At 40.0% G+C, this 20853-nt stretch overlaps 1 protein-coding gene across 7 annotated transcripts in view; it reads right to left on the bottom strand.

Annotated features, from left to right (window-relative positions):
• Nucleotides 1-501: 501 nt before the first annotated feature.
• Nucleotides 502-20853, bottom strand: part of PLEKHA1 (pleckstrin homology domain containing A1) — a 96907-nt gene continuing 76555 nt past the window's right edge. For 4 of the 7 annotated variants that reach the window (XM_089780189.1, XM_006111425.5, XM_006111424.3 and 1 more), the window contains 5 exons: nucleotides 19656-19724; nucleotides 18251-18315; nucleotides 12719-12782; nucleotides 6683-6772; nucleotides 502-2955 (listed from right to left, as the gene is read on the bottom strand). In XM_089780189.1, the coding sequence (XP_089636315.1) occupies nucleotides 2629-2955; nucleotides 6683-6772; nucleotides 12719-12782; nucleotides 18251-18315; nucleotides 19656-19724 (615 nt within the window). In that variant the 3' untranslated portion in view covers nucleotides 502-2628. Of the gene's footprint in view, nucleotides 2956-5379; nucleotides 5485-6682; nucleotides 6773-12718; nucleotides 12783-18250; nucleotides 18316-19655; nucleotides 19725-20853 lie in introns of all 7 variants that reach the window. The other 3 variants (XM_089780190.1, XM_006111427.3, XM_006111428.3) reach the window with 3 other exon arrangements.

Below are 20853 nucleotides of genomic sequence, written 5' to 3' on the forward strand. Positions count from 1 at the left end.
GCAGGAAGGTGATGCTACTGCATAACAGCACTTACATCAGAGGGGAAAACTGAAGCATATAAACATACACAACTAGGTCTATTAAAGGCAATTTATATCAACCTAACTTTGCAGTGTAGACCAGGCCTCAGTCTAGTCACCCACAAACTGATAGGCTGAGTGGTTTAACTGTACCTTAAAGTCAGTGGTCCAGTAATTCATTAAGACGGATTCTAAAGATCTGGAGCAAGTATAGCTCATTATGAGAAGTAGGGGTGCAAGTTTTGGTTAGATGTATTTATGGAGATTTGATCACATGAAAATCTTTAATTAAAGATTAATCTTTAATTCCTGGACGCTCCAAGCCAATCCTGGAGGGTTGGCAACCCTAAGGTGAAGGTAGTACAATGCTCAAGCTATTAAACATAGAAGAATGAAATAGAAGATGGAATGTATCAATGGAGAAGAAATCATTCACTTAGCCTGTTCTGGTAAATGGTACAATAAAAATGTCAACAGCTCTTTAAAGTTATCTAAACTGATTTATTGACAATTTAAATGTGACTTTACAGGAAACAGCACTGGTTCTAAAATAATTTAACAATTTTCATAGATTTATAAAAGTACTGATAAATAGGAGACCCTGACAATTACCAGCCACAAATATATTTTCCTATGCTACTGAACTACAACAGTAGTTCTATTTTTAAAAGTCCCATAATGGAGCTGCTTTACCTCCACCCAATATGTAAAACTGCCAATACCAAAATATAGTAAAATGAACATGCAGTGCCAAAGCTGTACCACAGCAAGTGATTTTAGATGTGAGAACTATAGTAAAAATAGGGTGTCTCCCATACAGTATGTACTTATGAAAAGTAAGCTTTCAAGAAATCATTGTTTTATTTTGATACAAACTACACTACTTGTTTAGACAGCTATCATAACGCCCAACTCTGCACTAGATTTCATGTGATGTTGAAGAGTAAAATGAAAAAGTGTAATTTACAAATACTATTGCCTTAAAAAAGTGTTTAGCTTATGGATTAAAAAGTTGAAGATGCTAATGGCTTTGAAACTAGATGATAATCTCACATTACACCAATTACTCTATTCTTGGCTCAACAAGTTACTGTGGAAAAAAATCTCCCTCTCTGGTCAGAAGTCAGTTTGGAAGCTGGAGAAAAGATGGACCTTTCTGATACATAACTATTAAGTTCCAGAAGACTAACAGCAATGGGAAACACAAATCACAATAAACAGCAGCATATGAAGTGTGTGGGGAGAGGGGGAAATTTGGTTATAGCAAACATTGGCAAAACCCATGAAACCAGTACATGCTCAAACTAATCAAATATTTGAAGTGTAAAAGTTCTTAGATCTTTTGTTTGCATCACTGAAGCCCATAACAATTCACACATGTAACAAATATTCAGTTTTATAAAAAACACACATATTGCACAGCTAGTAGATGCAATACCAGAATACTGGTATCCCTAGCATAAGATTATCTGTTTTAAATAATTATTTTGAACTAAGTTATTCAAATAATTTCACCCCAAGTTTCAAAACCATGTAAATAAGGTCCGTGTACACATTGAATCTCAAAATGTTTAACAAGATGAGAAAAAACACAGGCACTTTAAATAGATTAGTGCACCAAAATTACAGGCCACAATTGCATGACTATAAACAGTTCAGTACCAGTTTTGACATCAAACTAGATAAATGAAGTCTTTCACTGATCCAAATATAGAAACAAGAACTGTTCACAAAAGCACTGATAAGAAAACAAATCTCTCAAAAATCATCATAAACAATATGTTTAGACATTTGATAAAAAGTAATTGCAGCAAAGCTCAACGTAATGCAATATAAAATGGTTTACTTCAAAGGTGTAAGATGTAGTAGTCCAATATCCCTTCCCCCATCCAAAACACTATTATAGGAGGGTCCATTAAAATCCAAATGTGCAAAAAATTACAATTCAACTTTAGGAGAGCATCAAAAATAGGTTTAATGTTCAAAAACAGCATTATTGTACTAATGCAAATTTTAAAGCACCATATACTCAGAAGTCTAAGGTAGCTTAGAATTTGTAGTCTGGTAATTTTCAGTTGATACAGGTGATCCAATAGGAACAGAAGAGAACTTTTTATGCATATCCTGCTATCTGAAAAAGTTGTAACATTTTCAAAGGAGAGAAATAATTCTCCCATACGCATAAAGTCTTAATCTGTTTTATAATTCAATCAAATCATCACATTTGTATATTACATTTTCTATATTATACCATGTAATTTTAGGTTTGCCAAATTGAGAAATCAGAGCTGCTGGTACCTTCACTTATTGGCAGCTGTACATTTGTGAATCATGTAGTTTGGCCCCTTATTAGAAAGTGATTTATCATCAGGCTGTGAGAAAAAGCAGAAGGCCCATTTCTGACCCGAATTTAAGGCAATATATAATTATGTAAATATATAATTATATATGCAGGTACCTGTGTATACACATACTTCTGTATATACACACATACACAAAATCAGTGTTCCATTCTCTTTGTTCTTTCTTCCTAAACTCTTCTTTGGCTACAAGTCTGACCAAGGAAATTAGAGGACCAAATGGATCATTCTCCAAACTCTTCCATGATTACACATCACTGACTGGAAGGCTTGCATCATCCAGATCCACTGGGACAAGATCCTGTTCCTGAGTGCCATTTTTACTCTGAGGTTCCAATAGATCCTCTACAGTCACTTTGGAAGCTGATTCTCTTGGAGGGACAGCCTGGACCTTGAAGTTCCCTGGTTTGGCCTTGGTAAAAGATTCGCAAAATCCTCGCTTCTCCAAGGCAGGGCGTTTGGCATTAAGGTTTGAGACCAGAGCGTTGTTGTGAGAGGCTGTGGAATGTGAGGTGGCTGTTGTGTTGGCAAAACAGACAGCATAGCTGGAGTCTGAAGGAGAGCTGGAATGCTCCTGTAAAAGGATATATATTTGTCAGAGTCAGTTGCAAATGTCATGTTAATAACTCAGTTTGAGATTTTACTCTGCAAAACAAGAAAACGGAAAAAACAAAGCAAAGCATCAGCCATGGCAGCAGAAAGCAGGTGCTTTCCCAAGGCAATGAATTTGTAAATGTGAGCTCATAGCTGAATGGGATAGCAAATAGTCATTTCAGCTGAAGAAACTATGTTAGGGTTCTGAAGTCAAGCTTGGCAGCTCTTTACATTTTTATACAAGAATCTAGTAAACCCAAACTGATTTTTTTACTAGTATGCTTAATGGCAATTAAACTTTTTGTTTTCAATACATGTTAAAGCTCACATCTGCAATGCCATAGATGGAAAAACTAATTGCAGGAGAAAAGTGTATTCAAGCGATATTTGTTATACAAATATATCTTTACATCTCAAGTTAAAGCACTGTGGAACTCTCACTGCTCCCTCCCCCCTTTGGATACTCTGCTGAATCAAGTATCAAATCACCCTAAGAGGGCAGTCAAATTACAATTGTTGATCTATTTCCTGTTTTTGTTCTATTTTACTCTACCGAGCCATGATGAATCAATGTCTATAAAAAGTTAAAGAATCCTTTTCTGGAATCTTAATTATTGAAATCTTAGAAAATATTCTTAAAATACTGCCTTTGAATTTAGAGGTCTATTTTATAACCCACAACAGCAATACTGAAATAATTATTTTCAAAAAAAACCTCAAGCTACTAATTGTACAGAAGTTGCTTTCAAGTAAGTGTTTATTACGGATACCTGCCATTCTGTTGAAAGGATTTTGGAAGTCACATTCATAAAATAAATCTACCACTATTTAAATATCTTTTTTGCCAGAAAGGGAACAAACTATCCTTAACTATTACATTATTATTCAGACAGGCTGATACAGGGGTGGGCAATAAAAGGGTGGCATATTGCCAGGGTTTGCCCCTAGTGGGCCACCGCCACTATACTTACCTGCGCCTCTGCAGGTATGGGCTTTTGCAGCTTCCATTGACCACGGGTCACTGCTCCTGGCCAATAGTATCTGCGGGAAATGGCACAAACTGGGACACCGCTTCCTGCAGCTCCCATTGGCTGGGAACAGTGAACCACAGCCAACGTGAGCTACAACTGCCCAGGCCTGTGGAGGCACAAGTAAATATAGTGGTGTTAGCCCATTGGGGCTAACCCTGGTGAACCAGATCTGGCATATGGGCTGGTATTTGCCCACCCTGGGCTAGTACATCATTGTCAGTTTTGACTTTGTAACATATTTAACTATGATAAATCACCATAACAGGTCTGTCAAAGAAAGAGAGAGATACTTTATGTGCGTTATCTAAAAACATTTTCATATCAATTGTCAATTTCAAGGATTCCAGAAAAACATGCTATTGGACAGATTTATAGGTGTAATTAAGTTTGCAATGTTGTTTCTGCCAAATCAGCAATGTTGCCATTATATTAAAATAGAAATTTATATTTTCAGAACTATTATGCAGTTGTGCATATTATAATAAAAGAATAGGTGTTTAAGAATTTAACTTTTTAGCCTTTCACGTTTTTAGGAGCAATCCATGGACACTATTTTATATGTTTTTATGGTCAATAGCCCACTTGCCACACCACTTATTTCTAACAGCATACAATGGTTATTAAAAAAGCAGTCATGCTAAGTACTATGTTAACCAAGCTGAAAGCTGAATCTAAAGTAAACTTCTGTGATTTAAGCAGTGGATTATGATGTTAAGTTTTCTAACAAACTACTTTTTGTCTAGATTTTATTACCTTATCTGATTATAAGTTCCTATTTTAAGCTCCTATTTTAATACACTATGCTGCTTCACTTTTTAAATCATTTTTTTAAAATAATGTACAAGTTACTTCTAGCAAACCCTTCTACATTTTGGCTAAATCATTTCATGCATGAGTTTTAAAAAGCCATGCAAATCAGGCTGCGAGATTATCCTTCCAATTTTTTCAGTTATAAAATGCTTGTGTGCACGCACACATCTGTATTAGTTGCAGCTAATATTTATTTGTATTTTTGCTATTATAAGGTGTCAAAGTTGTAAGGTAAAAAATGGAAATATGAACTCTCATGCAAATTTATCAAAATTTGAATACTTTAAATTGTATTTTAAATGAGTAAGATTTGTACTATGAATATGAAAGTGACATTGTTTTTGCCATTACTAATTTAAAAAAAAAAATCAAACTTAATTTTAGAAATCAATAGGAAATACTTAAGTGCAAACCTAATGAGTGGTGTGAAGTACTATGTGAGTTAGTATTAAAAATAACTTAAAAACACAGTGGGATTAAGAGTTAATTTTACATAGTGTAAATTAGCATTTTAAATCCTAGCCCTCTGTTAAGAAGGCAAGTTTACATGAGAGCCCACATACGTGCTGCATTCACCAGTTCTTGATGTATACCTCTGTATACAAGGATTCGACAGCCTTCTGGCCTGCCGCATCTGGAACACAGTGCAAAGCTAAGATTAGAGTAACCTATACTTCAGAAAGAGGATAGGAGGAAGAAAAAGAGAAAGTGTTGGCAATAGGTATAGCTAAGTTGCTTAGTCAGCCCCACCACAAAAGCGTATACAAACCAAACACCCATCTCCCTCTTTACCTCTCCCCCAGAAAACGTATTTTAAACTGAGTCTATTTTGTAATGGTAACATTTACTTAAAACATGATGCATCTATAACATTAGTAGCTACAAATACTAGTGTTTAGATCAATAGATAGCAATCACATGAGCACACCATCAATATGACTTCATTTAATAGCCAGATTTCAAAACTTTGGTTTCCAATGTATTATGGGTGTTGATATACTCAGTTATTACAAACCATCACATAGCAAAAAAAGTGAAAGCCATACCTTGCAGCATCTGAACTGTGAAGTATTCCATGACAAATCTGGACATATTTGTTGACACTGACACTATAACTATCTTTAGCATGAAATACACTAATTTGTAAAAAAAAAATTTCTTAACATTTCTAATCTAGGGTTCTAATGAAAAAAAAATTATATACATACATATATATATATATATATATATATAATATATATATATATATAAACACACACACACACACACACACACACGCTGCCATCCACCTACTTAACAACTGTTACGATATAAGTCACAGTTGTACACACAGTTCAATAATTCTAGATGGTGCTCATACTGAATGTCCAAAAGCAAAACTTCTAATTCACACAAATTATTTGCAAACCCTTCCAGCCTGAAATGCATTATATTTGGGACCATAGTTGCTAACATGACAAATGGTTAATAGCTGATCCCAGGGATCTGCAAATTTAGTACCCAAAATGATTTTAACCAACCTTTTATATAATTTGATTGCAAAATTTAGCAATTAGCAAAAAAACTCACAAGAATTAACAAAGTTTCACTGTAGTTCTTCAGCTAATAGCAGCTTAGTGCTAAGAGTCCATACTGAACTCAGAGAAGTCTTCATACTCAGCACTTGCATTGTCTTTACACTTAAGAAAATGCAAAGCATACAAAACTATAACACTCAATGACCTCTCAATTAGAAATGCAAAATATTTTCTGCAAATTTAATATGCATGAAAGCGCATACACAGGAGATATATTACAACAGGACTGAGGGAAAAGGAGATTGACAGCTCTTAGAGGTAGTATGTTATCTACATCTCAAACACATACAGAAGCTGCTGATCTTCCAGGTCCCCGCTGTGCCACTATGGCCCCAGAAATTGCTTTTATCCAGCTGTGCATGTCCTCCGGGCTATCCGCCTAAATCAAAAGAAAATGTTGAAAATAACATTAGATAGCTATTTAAATTGGGTGAAAATTGTTTGTGTACGTGAACTGTCTAGGAATACAATAATTACCCTAGAATTACCTTTCTTTCCCAGTAGGAAAGGAGGAGTAGGATTTTTGTAACTACTTAGGATTTTGGAGCACAAGCCACCATGATTTTCAGTGGGATTTGAACTCTTGATTCACTTAGGCACTTGTGAAAATCCACTCAAGATTATTTTATCATATCTTTAATATCCTTCCAGGGTAATACTGCGATAGCATTTGTGTCAGAATTGTATTTTTTTTTAAAAAGGTAACCATTGTAATTCTCACAGGATTTTAAGTGATGTATAATAAAGGGAATGTCACACCTTCATATTTCACTTTTGCTGATGCTTCCCATGAAATAGTAACTAATGTGATCTGGTGAAATACTGCACGAAGCAATTCATATGGTTTATTGCTGGTGACACACACAGAATGAAAAGGTTTGGGGTTTTATTAAATTAGGGGTCAGCCAAATTTGCAGATAATGAAAATTGTTCGTCTACCATCTCAAAACACTACATAAAGCACATGCCAATAGACTGTGCAAACAAGTTTGTATTATACATACTTCAGATGATACAGAAAATAAAGTTTACTCACCTTGGAATTGTTGTTCTTTGAGATGTGTTCGTTCACATCCATTTCAATCAGGTGTGTGCGCGTGTGCGTTCAAGGAAGCCAGAAGATTATTTTTCCCTAGCAGCGTCAGTTGGGTCAGTCTGGGTGCCCCCTAAATTGGCTCCATTATGGCACCTAATATGTAATCCTGTGGCTCACCAACCCTCCAGCTCCTCCTTCTTGCCATCAGTTCCAATAGAGGAGTAGGAAGGTGAAAAACAATTACGAGAAGGCGAGTAACCTTTTTTCTTCGAGTGCTTGTTCACGTGCATTCAAATCAGGTGATTTAAAAGCCTGAGTTCAGGAGGTGGGGTCAGAATCTCAAACTGATTGGAACACGGCCCTGCCAATGGCCATGTCATCTCTGGCCTGTTGGGTAATTACATAGCGTGCAGCGAATGTGTGAATAGACCATGTCACCACTCTGCAGATTTCCTGAGTTGGGACCTATGCTAGGAACACTATGGATAAAGCCTGTGCCCTGGTAGAGGGCACTGTAACTGTAGGCACGGGAACTCCTGCAAGGTTGTAACATTCATGAATACAGGAGACTATATAAAAGGAGATACCCAGAGGATACAGGCTGGCCCCTCATCCTATCTGCAATTAACACAAGAAACTGCACTAACTTCCTAAACAGCCTAGTTCTCTCAATGTAAAAAGGCTAAGGCTAAGGCCTGCAGATATCAGACTGCCAAAATGTGGCTTAGGACAGAATACCAAAGGAAGTATGTCCTGATTGATGTGGAATTGTGATACCACTTTAAGGAAGAAAGTGAGGTGAGCTCTTAGCTGCACTTTGTTCTTATAGAACACAGTGAAGGGAGGGTTTGATGTCAGGGTACTGAGCTAGGAAACCCTCCTAGCCAACGTTGTGGCCACTAGGAAAGCCACCTTATAAGAGAGCGTATGCAGGGAGCATGTTGCCAAAAAGTTTCAAATAGCAGTCCCATCAGTCTTGAAAGGACTAGGTTAAGGTCCAGCACTAGGGACCTGTTCCACTCATCTCTGCCTCTTGTGGGCCAGTCACACAGATTTGTGCCTGCCCCATTTTATGTTCGGCACCATCTTGATGCCACTGTCTGTTAGGCACCAAATCGCATACCATCAGCATTAGTGCACTATATACCAAGAAGAGCTGCACTAGGGTCTGCTGGCCCCAGGTCAGATGGGGGCAAAGAGCTGCCTCCATACATAAGATTCTGAACTGCTGCTCACAATGTTTAAGTGTCCGAAGATGAACATTTTTATAAATGCAGAGAGTCTCTTTCTGGTGCTCCTCACCAAGACACTTTAAGCATTCAGTGTGGGGGTTGCTCTTTGGCATAAGCTTGGCAAGCTTTAAACACTGGGAACCAAGAGAAGTCCTGGCACAGGGAGAGAAGAAAGGGGAATGTCACACCTCTTAACTGTTAAACTATACCACATCTGTAACTAATGAACTGACTAAACTATTAACAGGCAAATAGGATACGGCAAATGGTGTTTGCCAGAGCAAGAATAAGAAGTTCCAGCTGCTGTCATGGGTGGTAAGTAGGAACTGGGTGATTGGTAAGTTGGAGGGACTATACATTAGGTGCCATAATGGAGCCACTCAAGAGGCACCCAAGACTGACCCAACAAATGCTGCTAAGCAAAAAAAATCTTTTGGCTTCCATGCATGCGCAAACACCTAATTGGAATGCGTATGAACAAGCACTTGAACTTGTGTTCTTACTTTAAACCATTTAGTAGAACCAAACAAATTATTTAGTAGAATAAATCACCTACGTCCTTACTACCATCTCACTGGTACACATACAAATGTGAAAACTGATTGTTATCTCAGTTTTTCAGTCCACACATTACAGGATAGGAAACAACTGGAATTGTTAAGAACAAGAACTGTATTTTCTAGGTAACCACAATAGGACAAATCATTGCTTCTCAGACTCCAGTCTCTTCTTATTGGAAAGAGGGATATGTGACACAAGCACACATAGTACAGGCAGTCCCCGGGTTACGTACATGATAGGGACCTTAGGTTTGTTCTTAAGTTGAATTTGTATGTAAGTCGGAACTGGTACATATTGTAGGGGAAACTCTAGCCAAACATTTTTTTTAGTTTTGGATAGCATAGGGAAAGGTTAACTCCCCTAATGTTTGTTTTGCTGTCTGTTCCCCTGTTCAGAAGATTTCACATCTATTTCTGTCCCTGTGACAAACTCAGGACTAAAGGAGTAACTCATCAAATACCAAACAGCTCTGCACCATGCTTTGAGCTAATAGCTTTATTTCCACACACCACCCAGGGTTCTAGGAGGAGGGTCCTTTTTTTGCTAACACAATGAGGCCAGCACTTTGTTTGTTTTGGTGGAGTCTTTGTTTGCCCAGGGAGCCCAGCATTTATAGGGGGAGGAGGGGCGGAGAGGCTGCTTTTGTCTGCTGTTCGGCAGCCTGTTGCTCAGGGGAGGGGGCAGCCTGTTGCTGGCAGGGGGGGAGAGGAGAGGCGTGCAGGATGCGAGGCCGCGGGGGGGGGCACTTTTCCTCTGCCCGGCAGCTCTGCGGGATCCCTGTCCCTGTGGCCAGCTGCTGCAGGCAGAGGCCAGTTGGAGCCGGCCGAAGAGGAGGAGGAGGTGGATTCTAGGACCCAGGTGAGCGAGCCCCGGGGACGCTGCTGCGCTCCCGGAGCCCGGCATGTATAGAGGGGAGGAGGGGCAGAGAGGCTGCTTTTGTCTGTTCGGCAGCCTGTTGCTCAGGGGAGGGGGCAGCCTGTTGCTGGCAGGGGTGTGGGGGGGGCAGCGGGCGTGGGGAGGCACTTTTCCTCTGCCCGGTAGCTCTGCGGGACCCCAGTCGGAGCCGGCCCGAGGAGGAGGAGGATCCTAGGAACCAGGTGAGCGAGCCCCGGGAATGCTGCTGCGCATGTGCGGGAGTTGCCTCACCCCGTTCGTATCTAGGGATCCGATGTAAGTCGGATCCACGTCAGTCGGGGACTGCCTGTACTTGTAATACTTCCTTTTCTTCTGTTTTCTTTCACTTGTTTTTAAGCACTGGCGAACCAGTATGGATTACTGAAGTTGCCAATTTCTGCTTTTGATCAGGGCATGTATTAATTTTAGCCAATTAAGTGTGTCTGGGGGGAAGACAACTCAAATTGCCTATTTCCATACTTTCACATGTATGGGGTTGTTTTAAATAGGGATGTTAAATTTAAATTAAATTAACTACTCGAATAGTTGATGGGATTTCTATTGACTATTCGATTAGTCTATAAGGTTGCCTCCACCTTTGAACTTGCTCTTGCTACAGTTCAAAAGCAGAAGCCCCACAGGGAGTCCTTCACAATACTTCACCCTTAATTCTCAACAACAGCTTTATGATAAAGTCATGTATAAGCAATATAAACACAAGATCCCCCTATTCATCAAGATTTATTTTCAAATGAAATTCAAACTGTATCTGAAGTACTATGAGAGTTTGGTACTTTTTTTGAAAGTATGCTTATAACATGAGAATAAAATAGCTGCTGTAGTCTCAACACAATTCTAAATCAATGTTCAATGATTCAACAAGGAGTCCCTTGGAGTAACTAATTGCATTTTTGAGGTGTTTGGTTTAGGGTTTTCACTATTATATCAGTAATGCAAAATTACTGGTAAAAATAATGCAAAAATTATTACTATTAATATAAATAATTCATAGCATCCGAATACACACCAAAATCATTTTAAGATATGATGCCAAAATTAATATACATCAGCAATTAACAAAAGAAAACCTTGCTAAAGCATGCAGTAGGTTGACAAGAACATATTAAAATCTTCTGATCAAAATCAATCAAACTGTCTGGGAACTTGCATATTTCAGTGAGACAAGACATTAAGGTATGAGGTGTTTTTAGAGCTAGACTAATTCATCAGTATCTCTCAACAGCTGAAAGCTAGGATTCTACGGATAAATTCTATACGAGTAAAATTTAGTGAAACTGGAATATGGTGATATATTTATTCTCCACTACATTTAAGACATGTCTTTTTCACCAAAGAGTTCTAAAAAGGTTTACAGTCTGCAGAACTCACAGTAAGCATTAAAATGCTTAAAAGAAACAGCTGCTCCATTATGTTCATTATCCTATTAAATAAATATTTAACACTAAACTAAAAAGAACATATGTACACAATGTTCCAAACAACTTTTTCTTGTTTAAAAATGTATTAGTATGATAAGACATCCAACTTGTGCATTAGCAAGTGAGTAAGTTATTATAAAACAACAGTTGAGAATACTTCAGATAAGAACAACAGTAGCTTGCATAAAGGGAACAAATATTAGTCATCATAATACATTACTTGGGGGATTTTAATGTCAAGAACTTGCAAGGAAGAATACCAGTAGTGTTAAGTGACTACTTATGGTTAAATAAACAAATGATCTGGTGACACATTTTTGCTAACTTTTTGGTTTCACCTCTATTTCACAAATGCAACTTCCTCATTCAGACTTTTGGGAAGAATGTTCTAGCATCATCATTAAATCTATCTTGCTGAAGTCCACTCTCATTCTCTGGAGAAACAATGAGCAGTGGCATCTTAAAGATTAACAAATTTATTAGGTCGTGAGCTTTTGCAAATTTGGTGTGTTGTGTTTCATTCAATTTATTTTTAAAATACAGAAAATGTGTATAGTTTAAAAAAAATAAGCCTGGTAAGAAACTGTGAGCAGACTGTGTGCGTACCTGTTCATTGCATGTACTGTTAAGGGTTCAGTATGATATGGCAAGAATCACTGAACTATTTTCTAGTTTACAAAGGCTACTGAAACTGCACATTAATCAGTTACGGTTACTACTTTTATCTTTGATCTAAGAACTGAATGGTCTCTGTAGTTTAAGTCTGCAGCGATCTGTACTTTTAATTAAATTATATTTTTATTCATAGAAAATTAGTTTTACATTTACTTGGCACTATAGAATTTAAATAACTATGTCAAATGTCAATTCAAAAGAGTATTTATGTTAATAATGGACTGGCTGTTTAGGATTTCCATAACTCTTTCTTGCTTGCAAATCTGACATTTATCATACAATTTTCAGACCAAAATTGCAAAGAAGAAAAAGTATATTAACTTGACAAGACAGTTGAAGATATTGAAAGGTTTGAAATACTATTGTATTTTACAACAGATGTCTGTGCAACCAAGAGGAAGACTGCAGACTTGAGAAAATTAATAGTAAAGTATTTATGCTTAATTTTCTTGCAGAATGATCTGGTTTTACCCAGAGTAGAAGATTACCTGTACATAAAAGGTTCGAGAAGTTGTTACAATTTCAAATAGATTATCTCTCATCATTATATCACTGCAAAGACAAAACACAAATATTTAATATTTAGATTTCTAAACTGCTCTAATTAAAAACATTATCCCTAGAAAATCAGAATATGCAGAATATTCATCACCCTTCAATTTGAACTTTTATCTTTCCTGATGTAGTTTATAATTACTATCAATGTAATCAAAGAAATTGAACTCAAGCTGTTACGAAAAGAAAAACTGTGTAACTAACTGAAAGAACAGATCAATCCCACACTAGTCCAAAATGAGTAAATCACTCACTGCCAATTTGAGAGGCTATGCCAACTTCACCCTTGCTGGGCATGCTCTTGCTGGAGCCAGGGTATAAAAAGCAGCAGCTCAGCTCAGTCTGGGCTGATTGAGACAGAAAGTGGATGAATGCTACAGGTTCCTGCCACAAAGCTGCTTGAGCTCCAGATATTGGAAGCTGAACACACTTAAGTCCACTGAAGTCTAAGAATGTTAAAAGGCAGGTAACTGACTAATCATATAGTTGATACAATTTGTATTGACTACACAATTAGTCAATAAGGGAAGGTGCTCTGTTCCGGCTTGCACTGGTCCAGAAGCTACCCCTATTGCAGCTCTGTAGTTTAAATACAGTAGGAGCCGGATATGCAGACAGCCCGGCTCCTACTACATTTAAACTGCAGAACTGCAGTGGAGGCAGCTCACAGACCCAGTGACACTCAACTACCCAATAAACTTAGGCTTATCAGGTAGTCGAGTATTCGACTACTCACTTAGATTCCCTGTCAACCACAGAGACAAGAGACAACTGTACGAGCTAGAATCAAGGGTAGAAAGTAGTCCAGAGAACACATCTGTGAAGATTTGGAAGGAACCTACACTTCAGGACTACTGGTATCACAGGGCTCTGGGTCATGACCTGGTAAAGTAGGGTAGGCCCAGGTCTTCCTGCCCAGCCTACTGTTGATTGTGGCAATTGCTTGAGATACTGGACACTACAGCCTGGAGACCAAGGGCATGAGCCACTAGGCCTTGCTGCCCTGAGGACAAGGGCAGCCTTAAGGACTCTAGACACTGGGCCTCACTAACCTGAATGTGAGGGGTCACAGTGACCAAAGGTGCTAAGTTCTCTCTCCTCCCCTCTACTTCACCTTTACTGACATCCTGTTGGAGCCAGAGAAATTTGCCAAGCAGTACCTCTAGGGGTGATGCTCACTCTGCAGCCCTCACGTGGCTGAGGTAGGGCTGCACTGTCCTGACCCCCACAGTCCCTTTACACTGAATGTCAGACTCCTATAAAGATGGGACACACCTGCATCACACCTCAAAGAACAGCAGTTACAGATAACTATATTTTCTTCTTTGAGTAAATGCAACTACAGTGAATCACAAATGGTCCTCACAGGAAGTCTATTTAAACAAAGACTGCAAGATTGCCATTATATCTGCATTCAGATGACAAGCAAATTTTGGGAAGGCAGTCAGACACATCCCATCCATAGAACAGTTTAGGCCTGCCCCCTTATTCACTGGTGGTGGAGGGAAGAGGAGTGTGCTGGCCCCATCACTGAGGGAAGGGAGGCTTGGGGGAGAGGGAAGGCTGGAATGGGGGCAGAATAGGGGCTGAGCCTAGGGCAGAGGATAGCAAATTGTCCTGGGCCCTGCAACACCTAGCAATGCCCCAGTGGATAACGATTTGTAAAAGTATGCATAGAGGATCAAGTGGCTGTCCTGGAAATATCCAGTACTGGAATGTCACTTAGAAATGCTGTCACGGTTTCCATTGCACTGGTGGAATAAGCTTGCACCCTTTGAGGTGTAGCTTGAGTTACTTCATACAGTGTTATGATAAAGGATGTTCTCCACCCGGAAATAGTCTAAAACTGCTTGACCCTTCATTCAGTCTGCATATGAAACAAACCAACAGAAACAAAGATGAGGAGCAGAAATCTTAGCTCCTATCTAGATAAAATGCCTAAAACCCAACGTTCCAAGAAACCGTTCCTCTGCATGTGAATGCAGCTTAGGGAAAAACACTGGTAAAGATGTAGCTTGGTTCAAGTGAAAAAAAGAGAAACTGCTTTGGATTACAACTTCATGTGTGGCTGCAGGATCAGAAAAAGTGTGTAAGGGGACTCTGCCAATAAAAGACTACAGCTCACCCCCTCTCCTTGCAGATTTATTGCCACAAGGAAGGCAGTTTTCTGACATAGAAGGAAAAAAATAAAGAGCCACTAAGACGTTATTAAGGTCCCCCAAAGAAAGTGGCTCTTTAACCAGCAAATGAATTGAGTTACTTATTTCAAGCACTTCACTGTCATAGGATTTGAAAACACAGACTTCTTGCGTATAGACAGGTGAAAAGCTGAAATCACCTCTAGAGGAATCCTCGAAAAAATAAGTATAAGACCAGAAGACTGAAGGTATAACAAGATATCCTAAATAGAAGTAGGGTTGCCAGATGGTTGAAACAAAAATACTGAACAGCTCCTCCCCTCCCAAAAAAAAAAAACGAGAAAAAATTCTGTTGAAGGGAAAGGGGGGGAGATACGGGACACTAAAGTTGTTGAGAAAAAACACAAACTCCCACCACTCCAAGACCATTTTGCGCTGGCAGCCTTGCAGAACCAGGTAAGCACGGGGGCTAGGGGTGTCGGGAGGGGCAGCGGGGGGCAAGTTGCTTCTTAGTTTAAATCTCTGTGGTAATCACAGGGATAGGATCACTGCTAGGGTTACCAGGTAGTTATTAAAAAAAAAAGACCAGACACGCTTCATGGGGGGGGGGGGGGGGAGAAGTGGGGAGAAGGACCATCCGGGAGGTGAGCGATGCTGGCTGGGAGTAGGAGGGGGCCGATGGGAAGCAGGGCTGGTCGTGGGGGGAGGGAGAGTGTTAGGCAGAACGGGGCTTGCCACTGGAAGCAGGGCTGGCGGGGGGTGCAACGGGGCTGGCCAGGGAAGCTCCGGAGCAGGAACCAGCCAGCGGGACGCAGAGCTCATGGAGGGAGCAGGGGGAGCGAATCAGCTGGAGGAGAGCAGGACTGACCCGGGCTGTGCAGATTCTAGGGCACTCCCGTCCCACACGAGTCAGTCCGGCTGCGGCTCCACCATGCGCTTGACCAGCAAGCAGGAGCATGGACCGGGATGCCCCTCCTCCTCATCTGCAACTAGGGCTCCCAGCGCCGATCGCACCCCGCCTCCCAGTCACTCCCACCGCCCCTGCCAGGCTTCCGTCCGGCACCCAGCCAGAAAGCCAGGAAATACCGGACATTGCACATGTCTGGTATTTTCTGGATTTTTTTTTTTACCGGACAGAGGGCCCAAAAACCGGATTGTCCGGTAGAAAACCGGACACCTGGCAACCCTAAATAGAAGCCAGCTTCACATGAACTCTGCAGGCTAACAAATATACTGAAAACTACTCACAATTTACAAGAGGTTGCTCTGGGAGAGAGCTTCCTGCTATTGAGCAAGACTTGCTGAACTGTCTCCAAACACTGTTCTCATCTAATCATGAAGCATCCAAACTGTAAGATGCAGGGAGCTGAGTGCTACATGCAAAACCTGATTGATGAGGGAGAGGTGTTAGGATATGGTTGAACTGATCACCTCTGAAACAGCACAGTGGAGACAATGAGCATGAGCTGGGCACGGTTCAAATCCATCTTGGGAACAACTTGTGGGATGATCAGAACTGGAGGAAAAGTAGAGCTGGTTCCCAGCTTATATGAGAAGCATCAGTCAAATAGTCCCTGGGCAGAAGAACAGCTAACATTTCTTGTTCTACAGTGGTGAGCAGATTGTCAGAATGCGTAAACTACAAGAACTGGACCACAAGATCTTCAGGGACCTTTTGTGATTTCAGATCCCAGGTAAGTGATTGGCCATGAGGGTAATATTTTCCTAATGCAAAACTGCCAGAGCCTTATCACTTCTTGACTCAGCATACTTTGTGTGTGCACCCTCCCCCCCTCACCATCTGTCCACATATTACATTGAGGTGGTATTGTTAGTAAAGATATGCACTGAAGTGATCTCAAAAGGGCTTAGCAGGCATTATAGATCAAACAAAGATCTTTGACAGCGATATGCAGAGAAGATTCTTAGTCTAACCATAGTCTCTGAACTTTTACAACCCTACATGTGCTCAACAAACTTTTAAGGAACCATCTGTTCTTTTTAAGGAAAAACTGTCCTGGTGAATAGGAAGCAATTGAAGCTACACCTGGCACACACTGCTCTGAACATTTCACAACCATAAAGACTGCAGGACCAACAGAGGAAGAATGGACAATCTGTTCAAGAGATGACTACTACAGTAAAACTCCAATAGTCCGGCATCCAACAGTCCGGCACTCCTGATGGTCCGGCATCAAAATGGCAAGAGCCTAGTGAGTGAGCTTCGGCAAAAAATGAGTCACAAGGTAACAGTGACAGCAGCTGAACTGAGCGAAAAGGGTAAAAAAGGGTTAAAAAAAACTAACACATTACAGTATACTGTATACAGTATGTACAATAAAAAAGGTTAAGAACACTTTATATACAGTATATACTATATACGGTATATACATAACCAGCTTATAGTACCTCCTAATACTCCGGCATATCTGATAATCCGGCACCACCTAGGTCCCATAAATTCCAGATTATCGGAAGTCGACTGTAGTAGGATTGGCCAACTGCAGACATATCTACTTCCCTTCTGGACCTGCCCCTCAGTAACCAATGACACTGGTACAGGAAGATAGGAACTCCCCTAATCCTGAAGTATGCTGTGACCACCACTACATTGAAATAAACCACCAGGGCCACAAACCAATCTTTGTGATTTAAGGTGGATAAAGTAGTTGCTTAGGTGACAATACAGAATCTGATGCATTTGTTGAGATTGCAAAGCTCAAATACAGCTTTCATCCCTTCCTTTGACTGGAGAACCACGGAAACCCTAGTCCCCGATGAAGCAAGCCTCATGCCAGCATCCATTCTGTCAGGACAGAGACTCTATGGTTTGTCACAGATGGTAAAAAGGCACTGAGGAAGAGTAGCATTTATGCCATAAGAAGGGAGCACTAGGAGGCTTAAGGCTAACACACGACCTTGAGACATACTACTATTCAAAAAGACTACAAGTCTCATGAAGTGCAAGCACACCTACAGCAGAATCTTTACTAACACATCCTCACTTCAAAATATTCTGTTAAACCACTAACTCTTTCCTTGAATTTGTTGTTTATAGTTCATTCTGACCTTGGTTCACTACTGGAGTTCATGCAGTGCAAGTTTCAATAATAAGGTATCATGTTATTCACCATAAACTGCACTGTTTAATTACCACAAGGTACTTAGCCATAAAGCTATCTTATAGCCCTAAATAAACCAACTTTACAAACATCTAAATTAACTGAAATTAAGCCACATGTCTTTAGGCAGATCCTACATTCTAGCTTCAACAATAGTGTTACTATGAGTTTTTACATGCACTGCATCAATGATTGCAATTCTCACCTTTGTTTACATTCCTGAACTTTATGAACCTCTTTAAGAGGTATGATCCGTAGAGGTTCCTTTTCCTGGAAAAAAAAGTGGATTAATTTCTTTCAAGATTCAAATAACCAGGATTTTGTTAGTAGGGAATACTACGCAATAACAGGGAAACATCCAAGATAGCAACTAACTATGCTACTAATGTTGCTTCCAAGGTAGCAATTCCAGCTAAGATGTGGTTCATTCTCATAAGCACTGAGCTTCTCTGATTCATGCTTTCATGCTTTGGAATTTGCATTAATAATAATAATTAGGAAATGTGTGTACTTACTTATTATATTCTACTAGAGAGGTTCCAAAAAGATCCTCACACTTTAATCCACCTTGTTCTTTCTAAAGCATGGCACAGTAATCATATAATCAGAATCACAGAACTAGGTTGGACTTCAAGAGGTCATTAAGTCCAGTCCTGTGGATTCATGGCAAGACTACCATCTCTAGACCAACCCTGACAGATGTTTGTCTAAGCTGCTCTTAAAAATCTCCAATGATGGAGATTCCCCAACTTTCCTTAAGCAGTTTATTCCAATGGTTATCTATCCTGACATTCCCCTTCTGTAAACTAATGGATCTGATTCTGTACCAAATTTGGAAGCACGATGAAGTACTTATTTTAATGGATCTTTGAACCTTAACAAAGAGGAGAGGAAATTACAGGAACTTACATTGTCCTCTTCACACTGAACTAGAAGACAAGAGGACAGAACACACAAAAAACAATAACTAATGAACTCGCACATTTCCTGTAACTGTATAAAGAGGATGAAATGGTGAATTATCAAAAATTACAGTTCTAGCTTATGGGCATTACGTAAAGAACTGTGCTACATTGAAAGTTCCCCAAATCACTGTGTCCCATAACAAAGTAAAAACTTCATCAATGATCAGATCACTCTCCTAGCAGAGACTGAAATCTGACTAGCTAGTTTTCTTCATTCCCCCGCCCGTCCCCCCACAATTTTAATTCAAGTAAACCTAAATGCTTACGTTTTGCAATAACTTGGTTAACTAACCACAATGGTTAAGAGATGACAAAACTGCTTCTGGCCAGCAAGTCCAAAATAGATTAAAAACAAGCCAGATAAGGGCCTGGACAGAACGCTGCTACTAGCACAATTTAAAGACCAGACAAAGGAACATAAAAATCCTATTTAAATACCGGCCAAACAATTTCTACTAATTACTATTGTTTTTTCAATCTTTATTCAGTTAGGTGCTTGCATGCAATCTGGGTGTTTGTATCTTAGCTGCATATCTCTGAATTTGCTATTGACAATGGTCACGTGAAGGTGAGAGAGAAAAAGGAAGTGTTCAGTCATGCAGTCAAGCTTAAATATAGCATTGTGCTTAACATTTAGAAACATACCTGTTCAGATTTGAAATAGCTTATTTTGTTTTCGTCTAATTGAAAGTATCTTCTCTTCCAGTTCTTCATCTATTAAAAGAAAAACAAAATATCATAATCCTCAAATAATACAAAATTCCCTTTAATTTCAATCAGTTTAACTAGTTTTTTTCTTAAAACAGTGTATCAGTGATCCTTTAGTGGTTATGTAGAAGCTGCATTTTCCAATTTTTTCATTTCAGCGTTTCGTACAACAGGCAGAACCTCTCTAGTCTGGCACTCAGGACCTGACTGGTGCCGAACCAGAAAATTTGCCGAACCTCAGGAGTTCAATATTGTCTAGCAGCATTACCAACATTTCCACTGCTTACTGGGCTCTTAGAAGACATTTAGGGGGTAAATTAAAGCTTAATAACAACACTGAACCAAGACTGGTGGCTATAAACAAACTTTATGGGACCACAGGAAACTTGGCCATAACCATGATAAGTGGTCATCCAGCTAATTAAAATTAGGCTGGACCATAAATGTTGCTGGTCAGAGGTTCAACCTGTAAAAAGCTAATGGATATTTCTTGAACTGTCACAGTTCTATTTCCAGTTACTCATACTCATGGTAATCCTGTTTCCTACCTTCATTACTCAGATTATTTTAAACCACATATGCTGCTTTCATAAGAATTACACATGGAAAGAGTGCTCCAGCCTTGAGGGGGATTGTGGGGGGAGGAGAGGGGGAGACCTGCGGGGGTGCTGCAGCCCTGGAGTGCCAAATGCTGGCTCCCTGATAATAGGGGGAGATCCAAGGTTTGGGAGCTGAGTCCAGGCAAGGTGAAGGCCAGATGCAGCCCCTGGGTCGTACGTTCCCCATTCCTTATTTAAATTACAGGTTTTAAGAATCACAATGCTACTATATTTAAACTGAAAAGCCACAGAGAGGGTAGCTCCCAGACCTGGTGTGTGCTGCGAATGAGACAGGCTTGCTCAATCCCGGCTCACACCGGGCCCAGCAGCCCCTGTCTGTGGGGGGAGAGGGAGGGGAAGGGGGTCCAAGCAGGGATCCGGGATAGCTGCAAACAAGGGAGCTTGGACTTCCTGCAGACAAGGGCTGAGGATGCTTCATGGCAGCCTCCCCTGCACATCGCCTCCTGTCTCTGACAGAGGCAGAAGTGAGGAGCGGGGAGGCAGCACCACAAAGATGGTGCTACAGGGAAAATAGC

Source organism: Pelodiscus sinensis, chromosome 8 (assembly GCF_052426305.1).
Source record: "Pelodiscus sinensis isolate ZL-2025 chromosome 8, ASM5242630v1, whole genome shotgun sequence".
Taxonomy (NCBI): Eukaryota; Metazoa; Chordata; order Testudines; family Trionychidae; genus Pelodiscus; species Pelodiscus sinensis.